The following is a 25,312-nucleotide window of genomic DNA, read 5'->3' as shown; positions in this document are numbered from 1 at the left end:
GTAAAAATCAGCAATACGTTTGGTAAAATGAAATTCAATACAAAAGGATATAATATAAAAAAATATATCTTTCTCCTTTTTTCCCCCATTTCCCACTTCCCAGAAGTAAAGCACTGTAGAGAATTTATTTCTTTGTAAGAAACTTTCTGATGATACTCAAGCACTTATATATCCTCTTCCTTTTTCTCTCCCTCAAGTGGAATCATGATACACTTAACCATTCTCTACTTTTCTTTCTCTCTTAATACTATAAGATATTTTTTCTCTATCCATGAGTATTAAACTACCTCATAGAAATATTAAAATGTATTTAGTGTGTCCCCTATTGGTGGACATTGGATTGTATTCAATTATTGGCAATCACAACCACTGCTGTACATCCATGTACTTATATCCTTGTGTCCTTGTGCGAACCTGTCTGTGGTATAAACGTGGGATTCTTGGGCCATATCACCCTGAATCATTTTATTTTAGTTTCTGTAGTCAAAAAAGAGTACTTCTAGAACTGTAAGTATGTATAAGTATATGAGTGCTCTCATGACCCCAGCTCTGCTTTCCGCCCCAATGAAGAATGTGATGAGGTTACATGAGAAAATGGATTATCTTTTTTGTATATCTCCACTGGCCAAGAAGCTTTGTGGAGCTCTGTGACTAGTCAAATTATAGGATCTCCCTTATGCTGCAGTTTACTCATCCTAAAACTGAGGATATTGATAGTGCCTCCTTGTTGGGGTTGTTTTAATAATAAAAAAAAGTAATGAGGATAGATTAAATTTTTATATGCAAAGCTGTTGAAACAGAACTTAGTGTATAGTGGTGCTTATATAAATTATAGCTACCATTTACTTCTAAATTTTTTAATGAAAATTGTTTTTGTCATGAAAATTATCTTTTAATTTCATAATTATAAAATATGTCATAATATTAGATATGCTTTTTCCCCACTATATAGTACCATTCTCTCTCAGCTCTGTTTTTAAATTGATTGAGAATTAAAGAAAACTACTGAGGCTCAACCAAGTATACATTAAATAAATTTGAGGAGTGGCTTGGAGAGCTCAGCATTTTGTGTTGTTTTTGTGGGAAGATGTGATTTAAATCGCAAAGCAAACAGATGTGCACCCAGGCATGCACTGTCTTCAGTGTCTTCAGTTATTTCCTTTGTACTAAATTCTCTGTGGCTAGGGACATGCTTTTTTTTTTCTTTTTACATTTTTGTGTCTCCCAGCATTATGCTTCATGCCAAGTAGGTATTTTCAAGATAATTATTTATAGCAAGCAGTGAAGACTATGAGAAAATAATACTTCTAAAATTCCAGGTGCCACCTCAGCATACTAATGTCGAGATCCTGTGGCAGCGTTTGTGGAAGGTGGAGCCAGCATTGACTTTGGAAGATTGTTTTATTTGCCTAAGTGTTTTATTGAAGGTTGGCCTTGGCATGGAACCTTTTATTTTTTTCTTTTTCCATGTTGCTACTCATGATTCTGGTGCTTTATGAAACAGTAGTAAGAGCATTTTGTCCAAGAGTTACATATATTTCTGACGTGAATTTATTACTGTGAACATAAGTATTTTCCCTTTATTAATTTTTATATATACATTTGCCCATTTCTGTCCTACAGTGAGCCTCGACAGGGATATCCATCCTTTTTCATTTAGCTTAAGCATGACAACTTAGTGTCTCTTTTGTTCTCAAGTTCTCAACCTTTGAACTACCTAAGGCACTTAAATGTGCCTGAGATGCCCTTTCCAATTACATTTCCATATTATTTCTTTTATGTCAACAGCTATACAAATCACTCTTGAATCATGGAGTCATAATACTGGTCATTAGAGTGCTTCTTGTCACCCTTCTTCATTTGAAGATGAGGAAACGGTAAATTAACTTACTTAGCAGAGTACAGCCTCTTTTTTGGGAGCCAGAACTGAAATCTCAGTTTCTGGTTCCTGATTTGCTGTTCTTTCCACTATAGTACTTACTCTCTCATGGACCTCTTGGATTATTGAATCAATCTATGAGAAACTCCTTTACTTTTACCTGAAATGGTACATCCTGAATACGAATCTTTTTTCTTTTTTTCAAATATACTTATTTTTAAACAGTTGTGTGAGAAAAGTAACCCACTTTTCATTTGAGGAGCTTTTTATCTTACTCCGTAATGCTCATTTAGTGGACAGACTTTGAAATGTATTAATTGCTCTGAGTGTCCGTTTTCCTTATCTTAAAATGGTGATGATGGTAACATTGATCTTGCAGATTTTGTGAGGATTATAGAAAAATGTATATAAAGTGGTACATATTGCTCAACAATTGTTACCATTAATATTATCATTGTCCTATGTTCATTTGTATGTGTCCTTCATGTGCTGTAATTTTCAGTAGGATGCTGGTGGAGACATACCTTCCTAGGGACGATGAATCAGAATCTCATGCATGGTAGTGTTGGATTCCAGTGGTGGGGAGAGAGGAAGATGGAGTCTTAGTTTGAGAAGACATCCAGGATTTTAATTGTATATTTAATTGAAAATGAAAAAAATACTTTCCCAATAGACATTACATAACCATTACAATATTCTTGGCTAATGGTGATATACAAAAGATTTTATTTAGGACATACCACCTTGGTTATGTACATATGTGCATATGTTTGCCTACACATGATAAGTTGTACATTTCTCTAAAGGGTCTGTGGTTTTAAAATTGAGAACATTGCCAGAATGTCTGAAATCCCAGTACTTTTCTATTTAGCCCTAAAGATAGTAGCAGTAGCTACTAGGATCCAAACTAACTACTTAGAGGAGAAAGTGTGGGTGCAAACAGCAGGGCTATGATAGAGGAGGGTTGGAGGTTGGTTGGAGAATCTGAAGTGAAAATCGTGGAAAATAGCCAGTGATTAAGATATTTATAGGTCATGGTATGTGATCAATCCAAGAGTTAAGTCCAGTAACTCCCTCTAGCTAGTAATTGATTTTTTAAAAAACCTTTTTAGTGTAAAAGAAAACTCAAGTACAAAAAAGCACACCAAAAATACATAGTTTAATGAATTGTTAGGAGGTGAGCATTCTTACAGTAACCATGAGGTCAAGAAATCTGCCTTTGTTAGTTAGTCATCTGAGAAATTCCTCCACCTGCTTTCCTTCTTTTCATTGTTATCACTTCCCTGTGGTTTCTCTCTGGTTTTATCACCCAATATGAATCTTTTCCTCTCCCACCTCCCGTTTTTAAACTTGGTATCTCTTAAGTCTTTTCCTTTCAATTTCTGTGGAAGACCCTAGACTTTTTGACACTCTCAGAATTTTACTATCATGGGGCAATTCAGCATATTCCTGTGTCCTTTGCATTTCCTGAAAATTGGCAGCTGGATTCAGAGACTTCCTCTCACTGAGGTTTGATCTCTGCCAAGATTATAGGTGGTGTTATATTCTTTCATCAGAGGATTCATAATGTCTGGGTTTGTTCTTTTTGTTGTTATCAGCTGTTGATTCTCAGTGTCTACATCCATGATTTCAGAAGGAGATGCAAAATAGTAGACTAAATATTCCAAGTCTACCATCTTGTTTTCATTTATTAGCTGAATAATTTATGAGGAGATGGATCCCCATATCTGCTCTTTGGTTCCTGAATGATAAAGTTCAAATAGAAAAGACCAGATAAATCCTTGACTTGGCTAGTTTTCAAGATACTTAGATGATGACTAGTTTAATATTATGAACTTGGAATTTAAATATTTTTCATTGGTTTCAATACATTGCAATTCAAATTCTTCTTGGAAACTCACTTGATCCTTTGGTCCAGAGAACCTCCTCAATTAAAAAAAATTTTTTTTAATGAGAAATAGTATTGAAATACCTCAGTATAGCATTAGGGATGTTCACTGCTTCTCAGTTTGTCATTATTTTTAAGCCTTTTCAGTGGACAGAGCTAAGAAAATCGATGTACTAAGGTAAAATACCTTGTAAGTTCATACTGATACTTTCTTTTTTTTTTTTTTTTTTTTAAAGATTTTATTTATTTATTCATGATAGTCACAGAGAGAGAGAGAGAGAGGCAGAGACACAGGCAGAGGGGGAAGCAGGCTCCATGCACCGGGAGCCCGACGTGGGACTCGATCCCGGGTCTCCGGGATCGGCCCTGGGCCAAAGGCAGGCGCCAAACCGCTGCGCCACCCAGGGATCCCCATACTGATACTTTCAATTCAAATTCAAGGTCAGGTTTTATCTTGAGGTTCTTAATTTCTTGTTTTATACCTGTATTTCCTTATTTTATACTGAAAATCTGATAGAATTACTATGCCTGTTAATTGCTCACTTTATTTTTTTATTATCATATTTTTTTGCTGTTGTTCCTAGTCTGAGTAAAAGTTTATTAGGCAATCAGTATATATTTGATACATATTAAGTGTAATACTTTTTTTTTTAACAGTAGTGATTTTTTAAAAATTTTTATTTATTTATGATAGTCACACACACACACAGAGAGAGAGAGAGGCAGAGACATAGCAGAGGGAGAATCAGGCTCCATGCACCGGGAGCCCGACGTGGGATTCGATACCAGGTCTTCAGGATTGCGCCCTGGGCCAAAGGCAGGCGCCAAACCGCTGCGCCACCCAGGGATCCCTAAGTGTAATACTTTTAATACATGTTCTTTTTTTTCATCTAATGCATATTCTAGAAGAAATCAATTATATAACATAGAGAGTAATCAACAAAAATCTTTTTAGAATTTCATTAAATTTATTTTAAAGTTTTAAAATTGTATTTAAATTCAATTAATTAACAATGCATTATTAGTTTCACAGGTAGAGGTCAGTGATTCATCAGTCTTATATAATACCCATTGCATAACGTGCCTCCTTAATGTCTATCACCCAGTTACCTCATCCCTCCACTCCCCGCCCAGCAACCCTTAGTTGTTTCCTATGATTAAGAGTCTCTTATGGTTTGTCTCCCTCTCTGATTTCATCTTGTTTTATTTTTCCTCTCTTCCCCTATGATCCTTTGTTTCCTGAATTCCACATATGAATGAGATCATATGAAAGCTGTCTTTCTCTGATTGACTTATTTCACTTAGCATAATATTCCCTAGTTCTATCCACATCATTGCAAATGGCAAGATTTCATTTTTTTTGATGGCTGAGTGGTATTCCATTTTGTGTGTGTGTCTGTGTGTGTGTATACACACACACACACACACATCTTCTTTATCCATTCATCTGTTGATGGACATCTGGGCTCTTTTTATAGTTTGGGTATTGTTGGCATTGCTGCTATAACATTGGGGTGCAGTTGCCCCTTCGGATCACTACAGTTGTATCTTTGGGGTAAATACTCAGTAGTGCAATTGCTGGGTCATACGGTAGCTCTATTTTCAACTTTTTGAGACACTTCCATACTGTTTTCCAGAATGGCTGTACCAGCTTGCATGTCCACCAACAGTGTACAAGGGTTCCCCTTTCTCTATGTGCTTGCCAACACCTGTCGTTTCCTGACTTGTTAATTTTCACCATTCTGAGTGGTATGAGGTGGTATTTATTTCATTGTGGTTTTGATTTGTATTTCCCAGATACAAAGTGATGTTAAGCATTTTTTCATGTGTCTGTTGGCCATTGTATGTCTTCTTTGGAGAAATGTCTGTTCATATCTTATGCCCATTTCTTGGATTATTTGTTCTTTGAGTGTTGAGTTTGATAAGTTCTTTATAGATTTTGGATACTAGCCCTCTATCTGATAAGTCATTTGCAAATAATTTTCTCTCATTCTGTAGGTTGTCTTTTGGTTTGGTCCACTGTTTCCTTTGCTGTGCAAACGCTTTTTATCTTGATGAAGTCCCAATAGTTCATTTTTGCCTTTGTGTCCCTTGCTTTTGGAGATGTGGTTAGTAAGAAGTTACTGCGGCTGAAGTCACAGAGATTGCTGCCTGTGTTCTGTAGGATTTCAATGGATTCCTGTCTCACAGTTAGGTCTTTTATCCATTTTGAACCTTTTTGTATATGGTGTGATCAAATGGTCCATTTTGATTCTTTTGCATGTGGCTGTCCAATTTTGTCAACATCATTTGTTGAAGAGACTCTTTTTCCCATCAGGTATTCTTTCCGGCTTTGTCAAAGATAAGTTGACCATAGAGCTGAGGATCCATTTCTGGGTTCTTTATTCTCTTCCATTGATCTTTGTGTCTGTTTTTGTAACAGTACCATAGTGTCTTGGTGATTACTGCTTTGTAATAGAGCTTGAAGTCCAGAATTGTGATGCCACCAGTTTTGGTTTTCTTTTTCAACTTTCCTCTGGCTATCCAGGGTCTTTTCTGGTTCCATACAGCTCATTTACTTTAATTCCACGTGACACACAATTGTGAAGGAATAACAATACTGATACAACCACCAGTGATTTTGGTTATTGAAAAACAGTTCTAAAAAGTTTTTTTTGCATATGTTACTTACATCTTCCATTTTTCTCTATGGTAGTCCCATATATGGTCAGAGTATGTAATTATTAAGTATTATGTTCTCTCTGTCCCAGTCTTAGTTCTACAAGTAACTATATATTTAGTGCTTACCACCAGTTTTTATGATGATGGTTCTTTAGTCATTTTAATTGTCTCAAGCTTTCTCTTTAATAGATGCCTTAGGAAAGGCTCATGGGAAAATTTTGCATGAATTTTCTTGCATGCTTTCTGTGCTTTTTATATCTGAAGGTCATTTTTGCTGAAAATAAAATCCTTGGCTCACATTTTCTTTCCTTGAATATCTCAAATCTGTAACTCCAGTTTTTTTCTGGCAAAAATATTTCAGTTGAAAAGTCTGAGGGTAGTCTTATTTCCTTTTTTAAAAATTTACGTGACATGATCTTTTGGCCTAAATCTTAACGGATAAATTTTTTTTTTTAAGATTTTATTTATTTATTCATGAGAGACACAGAGAGAGAGAGCGAGGCAGAGACACAGGCAGAGGGAGAAGCAGGCTCCATGCAGAAGCCTGATGTGGGACTTGATCCCGGGACTCCAGGATCATGCCTTGGACCGAAGGCAGGTGCTAAACCGCTGAGCCACCCAGGGATCCCCTTAATGGATAATTTTTAAGTCCATTAATTTTACTGGAATGTCTTGTTGGTTGTTCTGGGTTGATATTCTCTGTTACATAGCAGCCTTTTTCAATATGTAGCTTCAAACTTCAGAAATTTAAAATTTTAGTTAAGTGTTCTCCAATTATGCTTTTTTGTGTGTGTGTGTGTGTTTTTTTTTTCCTGTAACTTTGCTTTTCTTTTTTTTTTATTGGTGTTCAATTTACTAACATACAGAATAACACCCAGTGCCCGTCACCCATTCACTCCCACCCCCCGCCCTCCTCCCCTTCTACCACCCTTAGTTCGTTTCCCAGAGTTAGCAGTCTTTACGTTCTGTCTCCCTTTCTGATATTTCCTACACATTTCTTCTCCCTTCCCTTATTTTCCCTTTCACTATTATTTATATTCCCCAAATGAACGAGAACATATAATGTTTGTCCTTCTCCGACTGACTTACTTCACTCAGCATAATACCCTCCAGTTCCATCCACGTTGAAGCAAATGGTGGGTATTTGTCATTTCTAATAGCTGAGTAATATTCCATTGTATACATAAACCACATCTTCTTTATCCATTCATCTTTCGTTGGACACCGAGGCTCCTTCCACAGTTTGGCTATCGTGGCCATTGCTGCTAGAAACATCGGGGTGCAGGTGTCCCGGCGTTTCATTGCATTTGTATCTTTGGGGTAAATCCCCAACAGTGCAATTGCTGGGTCGTAGGGCAGGTCTATTTTTAACTCTTTGAGGAACCTCCACACAGTTTTCCAGAGTGGCTGCACCAGTTCACATTCCCACCAACAGTGTAAGAGGGTTCCCTTTTCTCCGCATCCTCTCCAACATTTGTTGTTTCCTGCCTTGTTAATTTTCCCCATTCTCACTGGTGTGAGGTGGTATCTCATTGTAGTTTTGATTTGTATTTCCCTGATGGCCAGTGATGCAGAGCATTTTCTCATATGCATGTTGGCCATGTCTATGTCTTCCTCCGTGAGATTTCTGTTCATGTCTTTTGCCCATTTCATGATTGGATTGTTTGTTTCTTTGGTGTTGAGTTTAATAACTTCTTTATAGATCTTGGAAACTAGCCCTTTATCTGATATGTCATTTGCAAATATCTTCTCCCATTCTGTAGGTTGTCTTTGAGTTTTGTTGACTGTATCTTTTGCTGTGCAAAAGCTTCTTACCTTGATGAAGTCCCAATAGTTCATTTTTGCTTTTGTTTCTTTTGCCTTCGTGGATGTATCTTGCAAGAAGTTACTATGGCCGAGTTCAAAAAGGGTGTTGCCTGTGTTCTTCTCTAGGATTTTGATGGAATCTTGTCTCACATTTAGATCTTTCATCCATTTTGAGTTTATCTTTGTGTATGGTGAAAGAGAGTGGTCTAGTTTCATTCTTCTGCATGTGGATGTCCAATTTTCCCAGCACCATTTATTGAAGAGACTGTCTTTCTTCCAATGGATAGTCTTTCCTCCTTTATCGAATATTAGTTGCCCATAAAGTTCAGGGTCCACTTCTGGATTCTCTATTCTGTTCCACTGATCTATGTGTCTGTTTTTGTGCCAGTACCACACTGTCTTGATGACCACAGCTTTGTAGTACAACCTGAAATCTGGCATTGTGATGCCCCCAGATATGGTTTTCTTTTTTAAAATTCCCCTGGCTATTCGGGGTCTTTTCTGATTCCACACAAATCTTAAAATAATTTGTTCTAACTCTCTGAAGAAAGTCCATGGTATTTTGATAGGGATTGCATTAAACGTGTATATTGCCCTGGGTAACATTGACATTTTCACAATATTAATTCTGCCAATCCATGAGCATGGAATATTTTTCCATCTCTTTGTGTCTTCCTCAATTTCTTTCAGAAGTGTTCTATAGTTTTGAGGGTATAGATCCTTTACATCTTTGGTGAGGTTTATTCCTAGGTATCTTATGCTTTTGGGTGCAATTGTAAATGGGATTGACTCCTTAATTTCTCTTTCTTCAGTCTCATTGTTAGTGTATAGAAATGCCACTGACTTCTGGGCATTGATTTTGTATCCTGCCACGCTACCGAATTGCTGTATGAGTTCTAGCAATCTTGGGGTGGAGACTTTTGGGTTTTCTATGTAGAGTATCATGTCATCGGCGAAGAGGGAGAGTTTGACTTCTTCTTTGCCAATCTGAATGCCTTTAATGTCTTTTTGTTGTCTGATTGCTGAGGCTAGGACTTCCAGTACTATGTTGAATAGCAGTGGTGAGAGTGGACATCCCTGTCTTGTTCCTGATCTTAGGGGAAAGGCTCCCAGTGCTTCCCCATTGAGAATGATATTTGCTGTGGGCTTTTCATAGATGGCTTTTAAGATGTCGAGGAATGTTCCCTCTATCCCTACACTCTGAAGAGTTTTGATCAGGAATGGATGCTGTATTTTGTCAAATGCTTTCTCTGCATCCAATGAGAGGATCATATGGTTCTTGGTTTTTCTCTTGCTGATATGATGAATCACATTGATTGTTTTACGGGTGTTGAACCAGCCTTGTGTCCCAGGGATAAATCCTACTTGGTTATGGTGAATAATTTTCTTAATGTACTGTTGGATCCTATTGGCCAGTATCTTGTTGAGAATTTTTGCATCCATGTTCATCAGGGATATTGGTCTGTAATTCTCCTTTTTGGCGGGGTCTTTGTCTGGCTTTGGAATTAAGGTGATGCTGGCTTCATAGAACGAATTTGGAAGTACTCCATCTCTTTCTATCTTTCCAAACAGCTTTAGGAGAATAGGTATGATTTCTTCTTTAAACGTTTGATAAAATTCTCCTGGGAAGCCATCTGGCCCTGGACTCTTGTGTCTTGGGAGGTTTTTGATGACTGCTTCAATTTCCTCCCTGGTTATTGGCCTGTTCAGGTTTTCTATTTCTTCCTGTTCCAGTTTTGGTAGTTTGTGGCTTTCCAGGAATGCGTCCATTTCTTCTAGATTGCCTAATTTATTGGCGTATAGCTGTTCATAATATGTTTTTAAAATCGTTTGTATTTCCTTGGTGTTGGTAGTGATCTCTCCTTTCTCATTCATGATTTTATTAATTTGAGTCTTCTCTCTCTTCTTTTTAATAAGGCTGGCTAATGGTTTATCTATCTTATTAATTCTTTCAAAGAACCAACTCCTGGTTCTGTTGATCTGTTCCACAGTTCTTCTGGTCTCGATTTCGTTGAGTTCTGCTCGAATCTTTATTAACTCCCTTCTTCTCTTGGGTGTAGGATCTATTTGCTGTTTTTTCTCTAGCTCCTTTATGTGTAAGGTTAGCTTTTGTATTTGAGTTCTTTCCAGTTTTTGAATGGATGCTTGTATTGCGATGTATTTCCCCCTTAGGACTGCTTTTGCTGCATCCCAAAGATTTTGAACGGTTGTATCTTCATTCTCATTAGTTTCCATGAATCTTTTTAATTCTTCCTTAATTTCCTGGTTGACCCTTTTATCTTTTAGCAGGATGGTCCTTAACCTCCATGTGTTTGAGGTCCTTCCAAACTTCTTGTTGTGATTTAGTTCTAATTTCAAGGCATTATGGTCCGAGAATATGCAGGGGACAATCCCAATCTTTTGGTATCGGTTCAGACCCGATTTGTGACCCAATATGTGGTCTATTCTGGAGAAAGTTCCATGTGCGCTTGAGAAGAATGTGTATTCAGTTGAGTTTGGATGTAAAGTTCTGTAGATATCTGTGAAATCCATCTGGTCCAGTGTATCATTTAAAGCTCTCGTTTCTTTGGAGATGTTTTGCTTAGAAGACCTATCGAGTATAGAAAGAGCTAGATTGAAGTCACCAAGTATAAGTGTATTATTATCTAAGTATTTCTTCACTTTGGTTAATAATTGATTTATATATTTGGCAGCTCCCACATTTGGAGCATATATATTGAGGATTGTTAAGTCCTCTTGTTGAATAGATCCTTTAAGTATGATATAGTGTCCCTCTTCATCTCTCACTACAGTCTTTGGGGTAAATTTTAGTTTATCTGATATAAGGATGGCTACCCCTGCTTTCTTTTGAGGACCATTCGAATGGTAAATGGTTCTCCAACCTTTTATTTTCAGGCTGTAGGTGTCCTTCTGTCTAAAATGAGTCTCTTGTAGACAGCAAATAGATGGGTCCTGCTTTTTTATCCAGTCTGAAACCCTGCGCCTTTTGATGGGGTCATTAAGCCCGTTCACGTTCAGAGTTACTATTGACAGATATGAGTTTAGTGTCATCATGATATCTATTCAGTCTTTGTTTTTGTGGACTGTTCCACTGAACTTCTTCTTAAAGGGGAATTTTAAGAGGCCCCCTTAAAATTTCTTGCAGAGCTGGTTTGGAGGTCACATATTCTTTTAGTTGCTGCCTGTTTTGGAAGCTCTTTATCTCTCCTTCCATTTTGAATGAGAGCCTTGCTGGATAAAGTATTCTTGGTTGCATGTTCTTCTCATTTAGGACCCTGAATATATCCTGCCAGCCCTTTCTGGCCTGCCAGGTCTCTGTGGAGAGGTCTGCTGTTACCCTAATACTCCTCCCCATAAAAGTCAGGGATTTCTTGTCTCTAGCTGCTTTAAGGATCTTCTCTTTATCTTTGGAATTTGCAAGCTTCACAATTAAATGTCGAGGTGTTGAACGGTTTTTATTGATTTTAGGGGGGGATCTCTCTATTTCCTGGATCTGAATGCCTGTTTCCCTTCCCAGATTAGGAAAGTTTTCAGCTAGAATTTGTTCAAATACATATTCTGGCCCTCTGTCCCTTTCGGCGCCCTCGGGAACACCAATTAAACGTAGGTTTTTCTTCCTCAGGCTGTCGTTTATTTCCCTTAATCTATCTTCATGGTCTTTTAATTGTTTGTCTCTTTTTTCCTCAGTTTCCCTCTTTGCTATCAACTTGTCTTCTAGGTCACTCACTCGTTCTTCCACCTCGTTAACCCTCGTCGTTAGGACTTCTAGTTTGGATTGCATCTCATTCAATTGATTTTTAATTTCTGCCTGATTAGCTCTAAATTCTGCAGTCATGAAGTCTCTTGAGTCCTTTATACTTTTTTCTAGAGCCACCAGTAGCTGTATAATAGTGCTTCTGAATTGGCTTTCTGACATTGAATTGTAATCCAGATTTTGTAACTCTGTGGGAGAGAGGACTGTTTCTGATTCTTTCTTTTGAGGTGAGGTTTTCCTTCTAGTCATTTTGCTCAGTGCAGAGTGGCCAAAAGCAAGTTGTATTGGGAAAAAGAGAAAAAGAGAGGAGAGAAAGAAGGAAAGAAAAGAGAAAGAGAAAAAAAAAAGGGAAGAAAAAGAAAAAAAAACGAAAAAAAAAGAAAAAAGAAAAAGAGAAAGAAAAAGGGGAAAAAAAGGGGGTGGGGGAAGGAAACAAATCAAAAAGCAAAACAAAACAAAAACAAAAACAAACAAACAAAAAAGAACCACCGGGGAGTATCTTCTGATTCTGTGTTCTTTAAGTCCCTTGGCTTCTCCTGGAAGTTGTCCGTCTAGCTGGTGTTCTGGGGGAGGGGCCTGTTGTGCTGATTTTCAGGTGTTAGCAGTTGGGGGAGCTGCTGTGCCCCTGCCTGGTGGAGGGCTCGGTGGGGGTTGTTTACCCCGTGAGGCCGCAGGAGGAACAGCCCCAGTGGCGGGGCAGCTCTGGAAACCTGGATTCAGCTCCGGCAGGAACTCCGTCTGCAGGGCCTGGAGGCTCCGGGCGGGGCCGCTGATCTGCTCAGCTGGAGCAGGAGCGTCCTCGCTGTCCTGGGCCCTCCCGGCCTCTGCCTGTCCCGGGGGAGGCGGGATCCTGGGCTGTGTCCCGGCGCCCAGTGCTGCGGGGCCTGCGCTGGTGGATTCGCGCTCCCGGGCCGCGCAGCCCCCTCCGCGGAGCTGCCGCCCAAGCCCCTCCGAGCTGCTCCTGGAACCGCGCAGGCCCCTCTGCAGGGAGCCTCTTCCTCTGCCCGAGCCCCTCCGAGCTGCTCCCGGGGCCGCGCAGCCCCCTCCGCGGAGCCGCCGCCCGAGCCCCCCGAGCTGCTCCGGGTCCCGCCAGTCCCGCCGGGTCCCGCCGTGCGCGCTGCAGCCCTTAGGGAGCTCGGCGCACTCTCCTGGGCGCGCAGTTGCTGTTACTGTCCCTGGGAGCCCGAGGGCATCCTCGCCCTCCCGGGTCCTGCTCCACCTCCCTGGAGCCTCTTTCCGCCCGGGAAGGTCGGTGCAGCTCCTGCGTCTCCGGGACGGGGCTCTCCTGTCCTGGGGACACTCGCCCCGGCCTCAGCCCGGCTCCTCGCGGGGCCCCTCCCCCTTGGAGGCCTTTGTTTCTTTACTTCTTTTTCCCCGTCTTCCTACCTTGATAGATGCGCGAACTCTTCTCACTGTAGCATTCCAGCTGGTCTCTCTTTAAATCTCAGGCCGAATTCATAGATTTTCAGGATAATTTGAAGGTTTTCTAGGTAGTTTGGTGGAGACAGGTGATTTGGAGACCCTACTCTTCCGCCATCTTGCTCCTCCCCCTCTGCTTTTCTTCTTCAGGGAATTCGACTGTCCACATTGCTCATCATCAATCTTTATCACTTTCTCCTGATTTCTTTTTTATTGCTTGCTTTTGCTGTGTAGTATTCTGTGGTATATATGTTACCATAGTTTGTTTAACCATTTTCTTGTTGAAAGGACTTCTATGCTGATTACAGTTTTGGGTTCTTACAACCGAAGCTACTGTGAGCATTTATGTATAGGTTATTGTGTGAACTTAAGACTTCTTTTCTCTGAAGTCAAATTGCTGGGTCATAAGGTAGTTGCATGCTTAGCTTATGGATAATTTCTTTTTGATTTGTAAAATTATCTTTACTTTGTTTTTTTTCCTTATGTATGATTTGTTATGACTATTCATTTTCCTATTTTTAAAATTTTTTAGTTTTGTCTTCATTTCCAAAATGATTTTTAAAACTTTTCAGTTATTTCTTGAATTTCCCCTTCATTTCTGGGTTTTTCTACTGGGGGGGAGGTGAACAGAGGTATTTGTTTTCTTTCAAATCAAAGAAAACATGCCTGCATTCAGCAAAGTTTGCAAGTAAATATGATACATATCTCCATCATATACTTACTGTTGTGCTCTACTATGCTGTTAAATGGTGTATAAAAATTTAGCAATTTATAGATAGCTATTTTTGTTATGAATACATTTATATTGGAAGTGGATATTGTCATTATTTTTTTATTGTCATTATTTTTGAGCTTTATTGAGGTCATTATTATTTTTGAGCTTTATCTCAAGCTAATTAAAAAATGGAAAATACCTATCACCTCACATAATTGCCCTTTTGTGTATGTGGTAAGAACATTTAAGATGTACTCTATTAACAAATTTCAGGCATATTACAACACTAATAACTGTAGTCACCATGTTATACATTAGGCCTCCAGAATTTATTTATCCTGCATAACTGAAAGTTTGTATCCTTTGACAAACCTCTCTTTATTTCCCTTACCCACTTTTCCCAGGCAACCACCATTTTACTGTCTGCGTCTCCAAGTTTGACTTTTTTAGATTCCAGCTTAAGTGAGATCATGCAGTATTTGTCTTTCTATATCTGGCTTTATTTCACTTAGCATTAGAGTTCATCCATGTTCTCATAAATGACAGGAGTTCATTTTTTGGGGGGGGGGGTTGAATGATACTCCATTATGTATGTATATGTGACACATTTTATTTATTTGTTTACCAATGGACATTTAGGTGATTCTATATTTTAGCTATTGTGAGTAATGCTGCAATGAGGATGGGATTGCAAATATCTCTTTAAGATACTGCTTTGATTTTCTTTGGACATATACCCAAAAGTGGGATTGTTGGATCACACGGATAATTCTACTTTTAAATTTTTGAGGAACCTCCAGATTGTTTTCTCTAATAGCTATATCAATTTATATTCCCACCAACAGTGTACAAGGGTTTCTTTTTCTCTACATTCCTGGCCAACGCTTGTTATCTTTTGTCCATTTGATTGTAGCCATTCTAACAGATAATGATGCGATATTGTGGTTTTGATTTGTATTTTCCTGATGATTTTTGGCGTTGAACATTTCTTCATATACCTTGTAGGCATTTGTATATGTTCTTTGGAGAAATGTCTGTCTGGTTCCCTTGCCCATTTTAAAATCATTGTTTTCAGGGCACCTGGGTGGCTCGGTTGGTTAAGGGTCTGCCTTTGGCTCAGGTTGTGATCCTAGGGTCCTGGTATTGAGCCCCATGTTAGGCTTCCTGTTCAGTGGGGAGTCTGCTTCTCACTCTTCCTCTTCCTTTGCTCCTCTCCCTCCACTCATGTTCTCTCTTTCTCTGTCTCAAATAAATAAAATCTTAAAAAAATAAAATCAGATTTTCTTACTGTTGAATTGAGTTTCTCATCTATTTTGCATATTAATCCTTTATCCGATGTATGGTTTACAAATATTTTCTCCCATTCTGTAGGTTATCTCTATTCCATTGTTTCATTTGCTATGTGGCTTTTGAGTTTGATGCAGTTTCATTTGTCTGTTTTTGCTTTTGTTATGTGTGCTTTTGAGGTTATATCCAAGAAATTATTGTCAAGACCAATGTCAAGAAGCTTTTTTCCCTATGCTTTCTTCTACTGGTTTTGCAGTTTTAAGTCTTGCATTTAAGTCTTTAATACAGTTTGAGTTGATTTTCTTATGTGCTGTGAGATAAGGGTCCAGTTTCATTCTTCTGCATGTGGATACCAATTTTCTCAGCACCGTTTATTAAAGGGACTATCCTTCCCTCATTGTGTATTCTTTGCAGCTTTTTTGAAGATCAGTTGCTGTAAATGTATAATTTATTTCTGGGCTATTTATTACTATTACCTTGGTCTATTTTATACAAATATCTTAATGTTTTGGTTACCATAGCTTTATGGCATATATTTTCCCATTTAATTTGTGTATTTTAAAAAAAAGTTTTTTTTAATTAAAAACATTTTTTAATTTGAATTTTTAGTAGTTAATGTACAGTGCAGATTGGTTTCTGGAGGGGAATTCAGATTCATCATTTACATATAATATCCAGTGCTCATCTTAACAAGTGCCCTTCTTAATACCCATCACTTGTCTAGCTGTAGTATATTTTGAAATAAAAAATGTGATGCCTCCAGCTTTGTTCTTGCTCAAGATTGCTTTGTCCATTCTGGGTCTTTTGTGGTTCCAAATGATTTTAATTTTTAAAAAATTTTTGTGGGAAAAAGCACTGGAATTTTGATAGGGATTGCATTGAATCTGTAGATTGCTTTGAGTGATAATGGACTTGTAATAATATTCTTCATGTCTGTGAGCATGGATATCTTTCCATTTATATGTCTTCTGAATTCCTTTCATTAATGTTATAATTTTCAGTGTATAAATCTTTTATCTCATTGGTTAAGTTTATTCCTAAGTATTTTATTTTTTAAAATGTTATTATAAGTGGGATTATTTTCTTAACTTTGGGGGAATAGTTTGTTGTTAATATATAGAAACATAATAATTTCTGTACATTGATTTTGGTCCTGCAACTTTATTGAATTCATTTATTGTAATATTTTTTTAAAATTTATTTATTTGAAAGAGAGAGGGAGAGAGAAAAGACACAAGCAAGGGGAGGGGCAGAGTGAGAGAAACTCAAGAAGGAGAGTCCATGCTGAGCATGGAGCCTGATCTGAGGCTTGATCCCATGCCCCCAAGAACATGAAGTGAGCCGAAATCAAGAGTCAGACTCCCAACTGATTGGATCACCAAGCGCCTCTAGTTGTAGTAATTTTTGGTGAAGTCTTTAGAGTTTCTTATAAGTAAGATCATGTTATCTGCAAACAGAGACAATTATACTTCTTTCTGATTTGGAGTCCTTTTATTTCTTTTCCTTGCGTAATTGATCTGGCTAGGACTTCTAGTCCTATATTGAATAGAAGTGGTAAGAATGGGCATCCTTATTTCTGATTTTAGAGGAAAAGCTTTTAGCTTTTTGTCATTGAGTATGATGTTACGTGTGGGTTTGTTATATATGGCCTTGATTATATTGAGGTACATTCCTTCTGTACTTAATTGGTTGAAAGTTTTTATCATGAAAGGATGCTGAATTTTTTAAATGCTTTGTCTGCATCTACTGAGATGATTATGTGTTATTTATCGTTCATTATGTTAATGTAGTGCATCACATTTATTGATTTGTGGATATTGAACCATCCTTGCATCTTAGGAATAAATCCTACTTGATGTGGTGTATGGATCCTTTTAATGTTTTTTTTTTTTTTAAGATTTTATTTATTTATTTATTCATTAGAGACACAGAGAGAGAGATATGCAGAGACATAGGCAGAGGGAGAAGCAATCTGCATGCAGAAAGCCTGATGTGGGACTCGATCCCGGAACTCCAGGATCATGCCCTGGGCCAAAGGCAGGTGCTAAACCACTGAGCCACCCAGGGATCCCCTGGATTCCTTTAATGTGATGCTGAATTGGATATGCTAGTATTTTGTTGAGGATTTTTGCATCTATTTCATCAGAGATACTGGCCTATAATTTTCTTGTAGTGCCTTTCAGATTCAGTATCCAGATGATGCTGTCCTCGAAAAATGAATTTGAAAGAGTTTCCTCTTCTTCAGTTTTTTTAGAATAGTTGGAGAAGGATAGGCATTAATTCTTCTTTAAACATTTTTTAGAATTCACTAGTGAAGCCATCAAGTTCAGGGCATTTCTTTCTTGAGAGGTTTTTGGTTACTGATTCAGTCTTCTTATGTTATTGGTTTGTTCAGATTTTCTGTTTCTTGTGATTCAGTCTGGGTACATTGTATGTTTCTAGGAATTCATTTCTTCCAGATTATCCAATTTGTTGGCATATAATTATTCATGGTAGTCTTTAATGATTCCTTGTATTTTTGTGTTATCAGTTACAGTGTCTCCTTCACTTGTAAAATTTATTCATTTGAATCTTCTCTCAGTCTAGCTAAAGGTTTGTCAATTTTGTTTATATTTTCAAAAAAACCTAGTTTTGTTGAAAAAATTAGTTTTGTTAATCTTTACTATTTTTCTAATATCCATTTCTTTTATTTATCTTCTGATATTATTTTCTTCCTTCTGCTTTCACCTTAGTTTGTTCTTTTTTTCCTAGTTTCGTAACATGTCAAGACAGGTTGTTTATTTGAGATCTTTTGTTTTTTTTAATGTAGGCCTATTTGCGTAAGTTTCCCTCTTAGAACTGCTTTTGCTGCATCTCATTAAGTTTCCATAGATATGTCATGTTTTCATTTCATTTGTCTCAATGTAATTTATGATTTCCATTTTGGTTTTTTCTTTGACCCTTTGTTCAGGGGCATATTGTTCAATTTCCACAAATTTGTGAATTTTCCAATTTTCTTCTTGTTTTTCTTTTGCATATTAATAGTAATTTTATTTCTTCTTTTATGTTCTTCTCATTTGAGATTAAAAAGAGTTTAATGCCAGTTAGTGATCATACAGTGTTGTATTAGTTTCATGTGTACAATATTGTGATTCAGCAATTCCATACATCACACAAGTGTATTCCTTATTCCCCATCACCAATTTAAGCCACCCCCTCATCTCCCCTCTGGTAACCAATTTATTCTTTATAGTTAAGAGTTGTTTTCTTGGGACGCCTGGATGGCTCAGTGGTTGAGTGTCTGCCTTCTCAGTGCGTGATCCTGAGTCCTGGGATTGAGTCCCACATCAGGCTCCCTGTGAGGAGCCTGCTTCTCCCTCTGTCTGTATCTCTGCCTCTCTCTGTGAGTTTCTCATGAATAAGTAAATAAAATCTTTAAAAAAAAAAGTTGTTTCTTAATTTATCTTCCTCCCTCTTTTTGATTTGTTAGTTTATACTATTATCATCAGAAATGATATTCAATATACTTCCAATTTTCTTAAATTTATTAAGACTTATGTTGTGGGGCAGCCTGGGTGGCTCAGTGGGCAGCCTGGGTGGCTCAGCAGTTTAGTGCCTGCCTTCAGCCCAGGGCATGATCCTGGGGATCTGGGATCGAGTCCCATATCGGGCTCCCTGCATGGAGCCTGCTTTTCCCTCTGCCTGTGTCTCTGCCACTCTCTCTGTGTGTCTCTCATGAATAAATAAATAAATGAATAAAATCTTTAAGAAAAAAAAAAGACTTATGTTGTGGCCCAACATATGATCTGTATCCAGGAGAATGTCCCACGTACACTGAAATGACTGTATTCTGCTGCTTTTGGATGGACATATATGTCTGTTAGGCCCATTTCATTTTTTTTTTTTAAAGATTTTATTTATTGATTCATGAGAGACACAGAGAGAGAGAGAGACAGAGAGAGAGGCAGACACACAGGCAAAGGGAGAAGCAGGCTCCACACAGGGAGCCCAATGTGAGACTCGATTCTGAGACTCCAGGATCATGCCCTGGGCCAAAGGCAGGAGTTAAACCACTGACCCACCCAGGGATTCCCGGCCCATTTCATTTAATGGGTAGTTCAAGTTCAGTGTTTTCTTATTGCTTTCTCTCTTGATCCATTGTCGAAAGTGGGAGAATTGAATTATATTGAATTGTATTGCTGTCTACTTTTCTCTTCAGTTCTGTGAACATTTGCTTAATATATTTAGCTGTTCTGATATTGGGAGCATATATATTTATTTATAAGTTTTATATCCTCTTGATAAATTGACTCCGTTATCATTATGTAATGATCTTCTTTGTCTCTCATGACAGTTTTTGACTAATAATCTGTTTGTTTTTTATAAATATTTGTGTGGAATATATTTTTCCATTCCTTTAGTCTCAGCCTGTCTGTAACATTAGACCCAACATGAGTCTCTCGTAGGCAACATATAGTTTGATCTTGTTTTTCAATCCATTTGCCACTTCATGTCTTTTGATTGGATAATTTAATCCATTTGAATTTAAATTATTGAATGGACTGACTATAGACATTTTATTATAGTTTTCTATTTTGTGGTTCCTTTGTTCCTTTCTTCTTTTGCTGTCTTCCTGGGTTTTTCAGTTTCTGATGTATGGGTTTTCATGTCTTACGTCATTTTTAATGCCTTTAAGTCCTTTTGATTGATTTAGTAGGTTGTAGTTCTGAGTTATTTTGAGCATGGCTCTTTGACATGCTTCTATTTTCTTTATGGATATTATTTTGCTCCTTATAATAACTTTGTATGAAAATTGACTCTCTTGCTTTTCAGGTGTTCATTTTTATATTAATGTTGTTTTCCAATATTGGTTCAAAATGTGGCCATTGGATTTCTGAAATTTCCTGACTCTTTTTCTGTTATCCTCAGTTCATTCTTTATCTGGGTCTTCCTTTGTTCTCTGTTGACTGTCTTGATGAATTTTTATTGTACTCTCAATAGAGGCCCTGTTCTGAAAGAGAGCCCTGACACTTTAGTTTTGAGAGTTCAGGGGGCCCAGACTCTAGCCATTTCAGACCTTGCATGCTCCTTGCATTTAGGTGCTGTTGGAGTAAGAATATACCTCCCTTTTTCAGTTGCTGTTCTTTAATTGGTTCAGCACATTTTCCAGTCAATACCCAAGGGCTCTTTTGTGGTTCTCTTTGTATCATGTCTGTCACATTCTCACAGCTTTGGTAGGGAAGCATTATTTTACCTCTATCCTCTTAAGGTTTTTCACTGGGCCTGAGAATTAAATTTACATAGGACAGATTAGCAGGGAAGACATACAGATTTATTTGTTACGAATTTTAAGTGACACTGGATCCCTTGTAGAAAATGGTGACCAAAAGAAGCAGTTGGAGTAGAACATTTATATACTGAGTTGGACAGAGAGCAGTAAATTGTGATAATGATACAAGGCAAAGGGTAGAGTTTATCATGGAGAAGTGACTAGGAAGATAAGGATTCACATACAAAGTGTGTTTGTACAAATTCCTCTTGGCCTCCTCTCCCCATCCCTGGAGATAAGAATGTTACTTTCCTCCTTATATAGGCAGGACATCTTCCATATGGTGTTTTATATCTAGTTTCCAGGAAGAAAAAGGGGAGGTCAGAGCATCCTTCTCGTACTTGTTTTTCTTTTTTTTTTTTTTTTTTTTTTTTTTTTTTTTTTTTTCGTACTTGTTTTTCAAGTGCCTTTAGCTCAAAATAATCTTTATGCCAAAGTGAAAGATTTAGGGTGGAACGTTCTGCCACCTTCCTTTTACTTCTCCCTTCCTTCCACATGGACAATTACATACAGATCTTGTGGCTATTGGTGATTTTCTATATCCATGCTTATTTTAGAGTTTGTGGGAAACTTTGTCACATAGTTTTGTGTTTCTTTTGTAAAGGCTGTATAGGTTTTTGTTATCTAGTTGCTTTGTCAGTTTTTGTGTGGGAATTCAGGAAGATCCACAATCCATGCCGTCTCCTACTCCTATCTTCTCAGAGTCCCATTAGTTGGTTGATTTCAGGTGTACAGTATAGGGATTCAGCAGTTCCATAAGTGTACTCCTTAATCCCCATCACCTAATTAACCTATCACCCCCCACCTCCCCTCTGATAACCACCAGTTCTCTGTGATTAGGACTCTGTTTATTTGTGTGTCTCTTTTTCCTCGCCTTGCTCATTTGTTTTGTCTCTTAAATTCTACATATGAGTAATATTACATAGTATTTGTCTTTTTCTGACTTACTTCACTTAGCATTATATTCTCTAGCTCCATCCTTGTCATTGCATATGGCAAGATTCTGTTCTATTTTCATGGCTGAATAATATTCTAGTGTGTGTGTGTGTGTGTGTGTGTGTGTACACACCACATCTTCATCCACTTATCAGTGGATGGACACTTGGACTGCTTTCATATCTTAGCTATTGTAAATAAACATAGAGGTGCATGTATCTCTTTGAATTAGTGTTTTTGTATCCTTTAGGTAAATACGTAATAGTGCAATTGCTGGATCATAGGGTAGTTCCATTTTTAACTTTTTGAGGAATCTCCATACTATTTTTCCAGAGTGAGTGCACCAGTTAGCATTCTACCAACAGTGCAAGAAATTTCCTTTTTCTTCACATCCTTGGGAACACCTGTTGTTTCTTGTGTTATTAATTTTAACATTCTGACAAGTGATATTTCATTGTGGTTTGCATTTCCCTTATGATCAGTGATGGTGAACATCTCTTCATGTGTCTGTTGGACATCTGTATGTATTCTTGGGAGAAATGTCTGTTCATGTCTTCTGCCCATTATTTAATCAGATTATTTGTTTTCCGGGTGTTGAATTTGATAAGTTCTTTATAGATTCTAGATACTAACTTTTTATTGGATATGTCATTTACAGATACCTTCTCCCATTCTGCAAGTTCCCTTTTAATTTTGTTGATGTTTCTTTTGCTGTGCAGAAGCATTTTATTTTGATATAGTCCCAATAGTTTATTTTTAATTTTTTCCCCTTGTCTCAGGAGACATATCTAGAAAAAAGTTGCTGTGGCCAATGTCAAAGAGGCTATTGCCTGTGACCAAGGATTTTTATGGTTTTAGGTCTCACATTAGGTCTCTAATCCACTTTGAATTTATTTTTGAGTAAGGTGTAAAAAAGTGGCTAATTTTCTTTTTCAAGATTTTTTTCCTTTCCAGATTTTATTTAAATTCAGGTTAGTTAATATAGCGTGTTGTATTAGTTTCAGGGGTGGAATTTAATGATTCATCACTTGCATATAACACCCAGTACTAAAAAACAAAAACAAAAACAAAAAAACACCCAGTACTCCTTACAAGTGCCCTCCTTAATTCTCATCACCCATTTACACACACACTATTCTGGTGTGTCATTCAAAGCCATTGTTTCTTTGTTGATTTTCTGTTTTGATGATCTATCCATTGATGCAAGTGAGGGGTTAAGGGCCCTTGCTATTGTATTATTGTTGATTAGTTCCTTTATGTTCATTATTAACTGTTTTATGTATTTGGGTGCTCCCAGGTTGGGTGCATAAATATTTGCAATCGTTCTATCTTCTTGTTGGATTCTCTTTTATTATAATATAGTATCATTCATTGTGTCTTGCTACAGTCTTTGTTTTAAAATCCACCTTGTCTGGTATAACTATTGCTACTCCAGTTTCGTTCGTTCCTTTCTTTCTCTCTCTCTTTCTTTCTTTCTTTCTTTTTTTTAAGATTTTATTTATTTATTTATTCATGAGAGACACAGAGAGAGAGGCAGAGACACAGGCAGAGGGAGAAGCAGGCTCCATGCAGGGAGCCCAACGTGGGACTCCATCCTGGATCTCCAGGATCAGGCCCTGGGTTGAAGGCGGTGCTAAACCGCTGAGCCACCCAGGCTGCCCTCCAGGTTTCTTTTGACATGTGTTTGCATGATAAATATTTCTTTGTTCCTTCACTTTCAATCTGCATGTGTCTTTAGGTCTGAAATGAGTCTCTTGTAGGCAGCATGTAGATGGATTTTATTTATTTATTTTATCCATTCAGTCACCTTTTGTCTTTTGATTGTAATGTTTAGTTCATTTACATTCAGATTAATTGTTGATAGATATGTATTTATTGCCATTTTATTACTTGTTTTGTGGTTGTTTTTGGAGCTTTTCTCTGATCCTTCCTTGTCTTTCTCTCTTTCATGGTTTACTGATTTTCTTTTTTTTTTTTTTTTAATTTTTATTTATTTATGATAGTCACAGAGAGAGAGAGAGAGAGAGAGAGGCAGAGACACAAGCAGAGGGAGAAGCAGGCTCCATGCACCGGGAGCCTGATGTGGGATTCGATCCCAGGTCTCCAGGATCGCGCCCTGGGCCAAAGGCAGGCGCCAAACCGCTGCGCCACCCAGGGATCCCCGCTGCGCCACCCAGGGATCCCCTGATTTTCTTTAGTGATATGTTTGGATTTCTTTTTCTTTATTCTTTACATATTTATTAGTGATTTTTGACATAAGGTTACCCTTAGGTTTGTATATAATCTCCTGCATATAATAATCTATGTTAAATTCTAGGTTGTTTAAATTTGAACCCATTTTCTAAGAACCAACTTTTGGTTTTACTGGTTTTCTCTGCTTTTCTATTTTAATTTTATTAATTTCTCTTCTTAGTATCTTTTTTGTCTGCTTATATTTGTTTTAATTTGCTCTTCTTTTTCTAGTTTGCTACAGAAGCAGCATAGTTTGCTAACGTAAATCTCTTTTCCTTCTTTTCTAATATATGAATTTATTGCCATACATTTGAACAAAGATTATATTCAAATTTTAGCAAAACTACATGATTTTTTTTTTTTAGGAAACCCTACGGAAAGAATGGGGCTCATGGGGGCACTGCATCATGGGCTTATTTGACAAAGTAGGAGAGAATAACATTCTGGCAGGCGAAGTACTGTTAGAAGTTCATGTTTGTAAATGAAATTATGATGAAAGAAAAGAGATTAAATAACTAAGAAATATTATTTGCCACTAAACAATTATGTCTGTATTTGACTTAGAAAACATTAATGGTGGTTATTAAAGTGCAGTGCAGTTGCCCTGAAAAGAGCACTGTGCAACTACACTGTACATACACTGTAAATGCATTTTTAAAGATATCATCCTCTATAGTCTATGTCTAATATATATCACCTGTACAGTTTTTATTTCACTTGTAGATGATATAGTTACCAACCAGTACAAGAGAAGCCTATATCCATTTTACTGATTCTTATGTTTTCTTTTTCTGCAGAAATGCTGAGCCGATTGTCAGGATTAGCAAATGTTGTGTTGCATGAACTATCAGGAGATGACACTGATGAGAATATGAGGGCTTCCCTAGACCCTGTGAGTAGCTCTATTCTGAATGAAACTGATGATACGTTTGTGTGTGTGTGTGTATTCCATGCTCTTCCGGGGAAAGAATTTAAGATAGAGAGTTTTGAGCAGCCTCTATTTTGCTAGGTAGGTAGAAGAGAGGATTAAGAAAAAATATTGATTCTTTATAAATAATCCTTCTGTAAGTTTGTAGCCTGTGAGCCATAGTGCTGGGAATCAAGTCCTGGATGAGATTGGAAAGATTTTTTTTTTTTTTTTATTTGTTCCCTGAGCCTTGCTTAGTGCTAGATTGTTGTAAATTCTCTTCCGGTATATATCCTGTTCCCTAGCAAAGTTTTGTATAAGTGGCAGAACTTGGGGCACCTTTCAGGTCTCAAAATATGTTTGCTATTATAAATTTATCTAACACTTCTCTTATAGTTTATTTTTTGATAACCACATGGGGAATCAAAAGAAGTCCTTTAGTTTTCTGAAAGACAAGCAAGATTGCCTAATAGTTAAGAGAATTTTACTCAACTGCTTTCTTAAATTTAAGCTTTGGGCT

General features: G+C 37.5%; 2 protein-coding genes across 10 annotated transcripts in view; one reads left to right on the top strand and one right to left on the bottom strand.

The window, feature by feature from the left end:
• The window catches only part of GOLGB1 (golgin B1), a 97,524-nt gene that overhangs the window by 2,374 nt on the left and 69,838 nt on the right, over positions 1 to 25,312 (top strand). For all 9 annotated transcript variants that reach the window (XM_035709852.2, XM_035709849.2, XM_035709854.2 and 6 more), the window contains one exon: positions 24,683 to 24,777. In XM_035709852.2, the coding sequence (XP_035565745.2) occupies positions 24,685 to 24,777 (93 nt within the window). In that variant the 5' untranslated portion in view covers positions 24,683 to 24,684. The remainder of the gene's footprint in view (positions 1 to 24,682; positions 24,778 to 25,312) is intronic.
• EAF2 (ELL associated factor 2) overlaps positions 1 to 25,312 on the bottom strand; it is a 189,162-nt gene that overhangs the window by 124,530 nt on the left and 39,320 nt on the right. The window lies entirely within an intron of this gene.

The sequence above is a fragment of the Canis lupus genome, chromosome 33, assembly GCF_003254725.2.
Source record: "Canis lupus dingo isolate Sandy chromosome 33, ASM325472v2, whole genome shotgun sequence".
Classification (NCBI taxonomy): domain Eukaryota; kingdom Metazoa; phylum Chordata; class Mammalia; order Carnivora; family Canidae; genus Canis; species Canis lupus.
The sequence above is the reverse complement of the archived record's forward strand: the minus strand, read 5'-3'. Positions and strand labels throughout refer to the sequence as shown.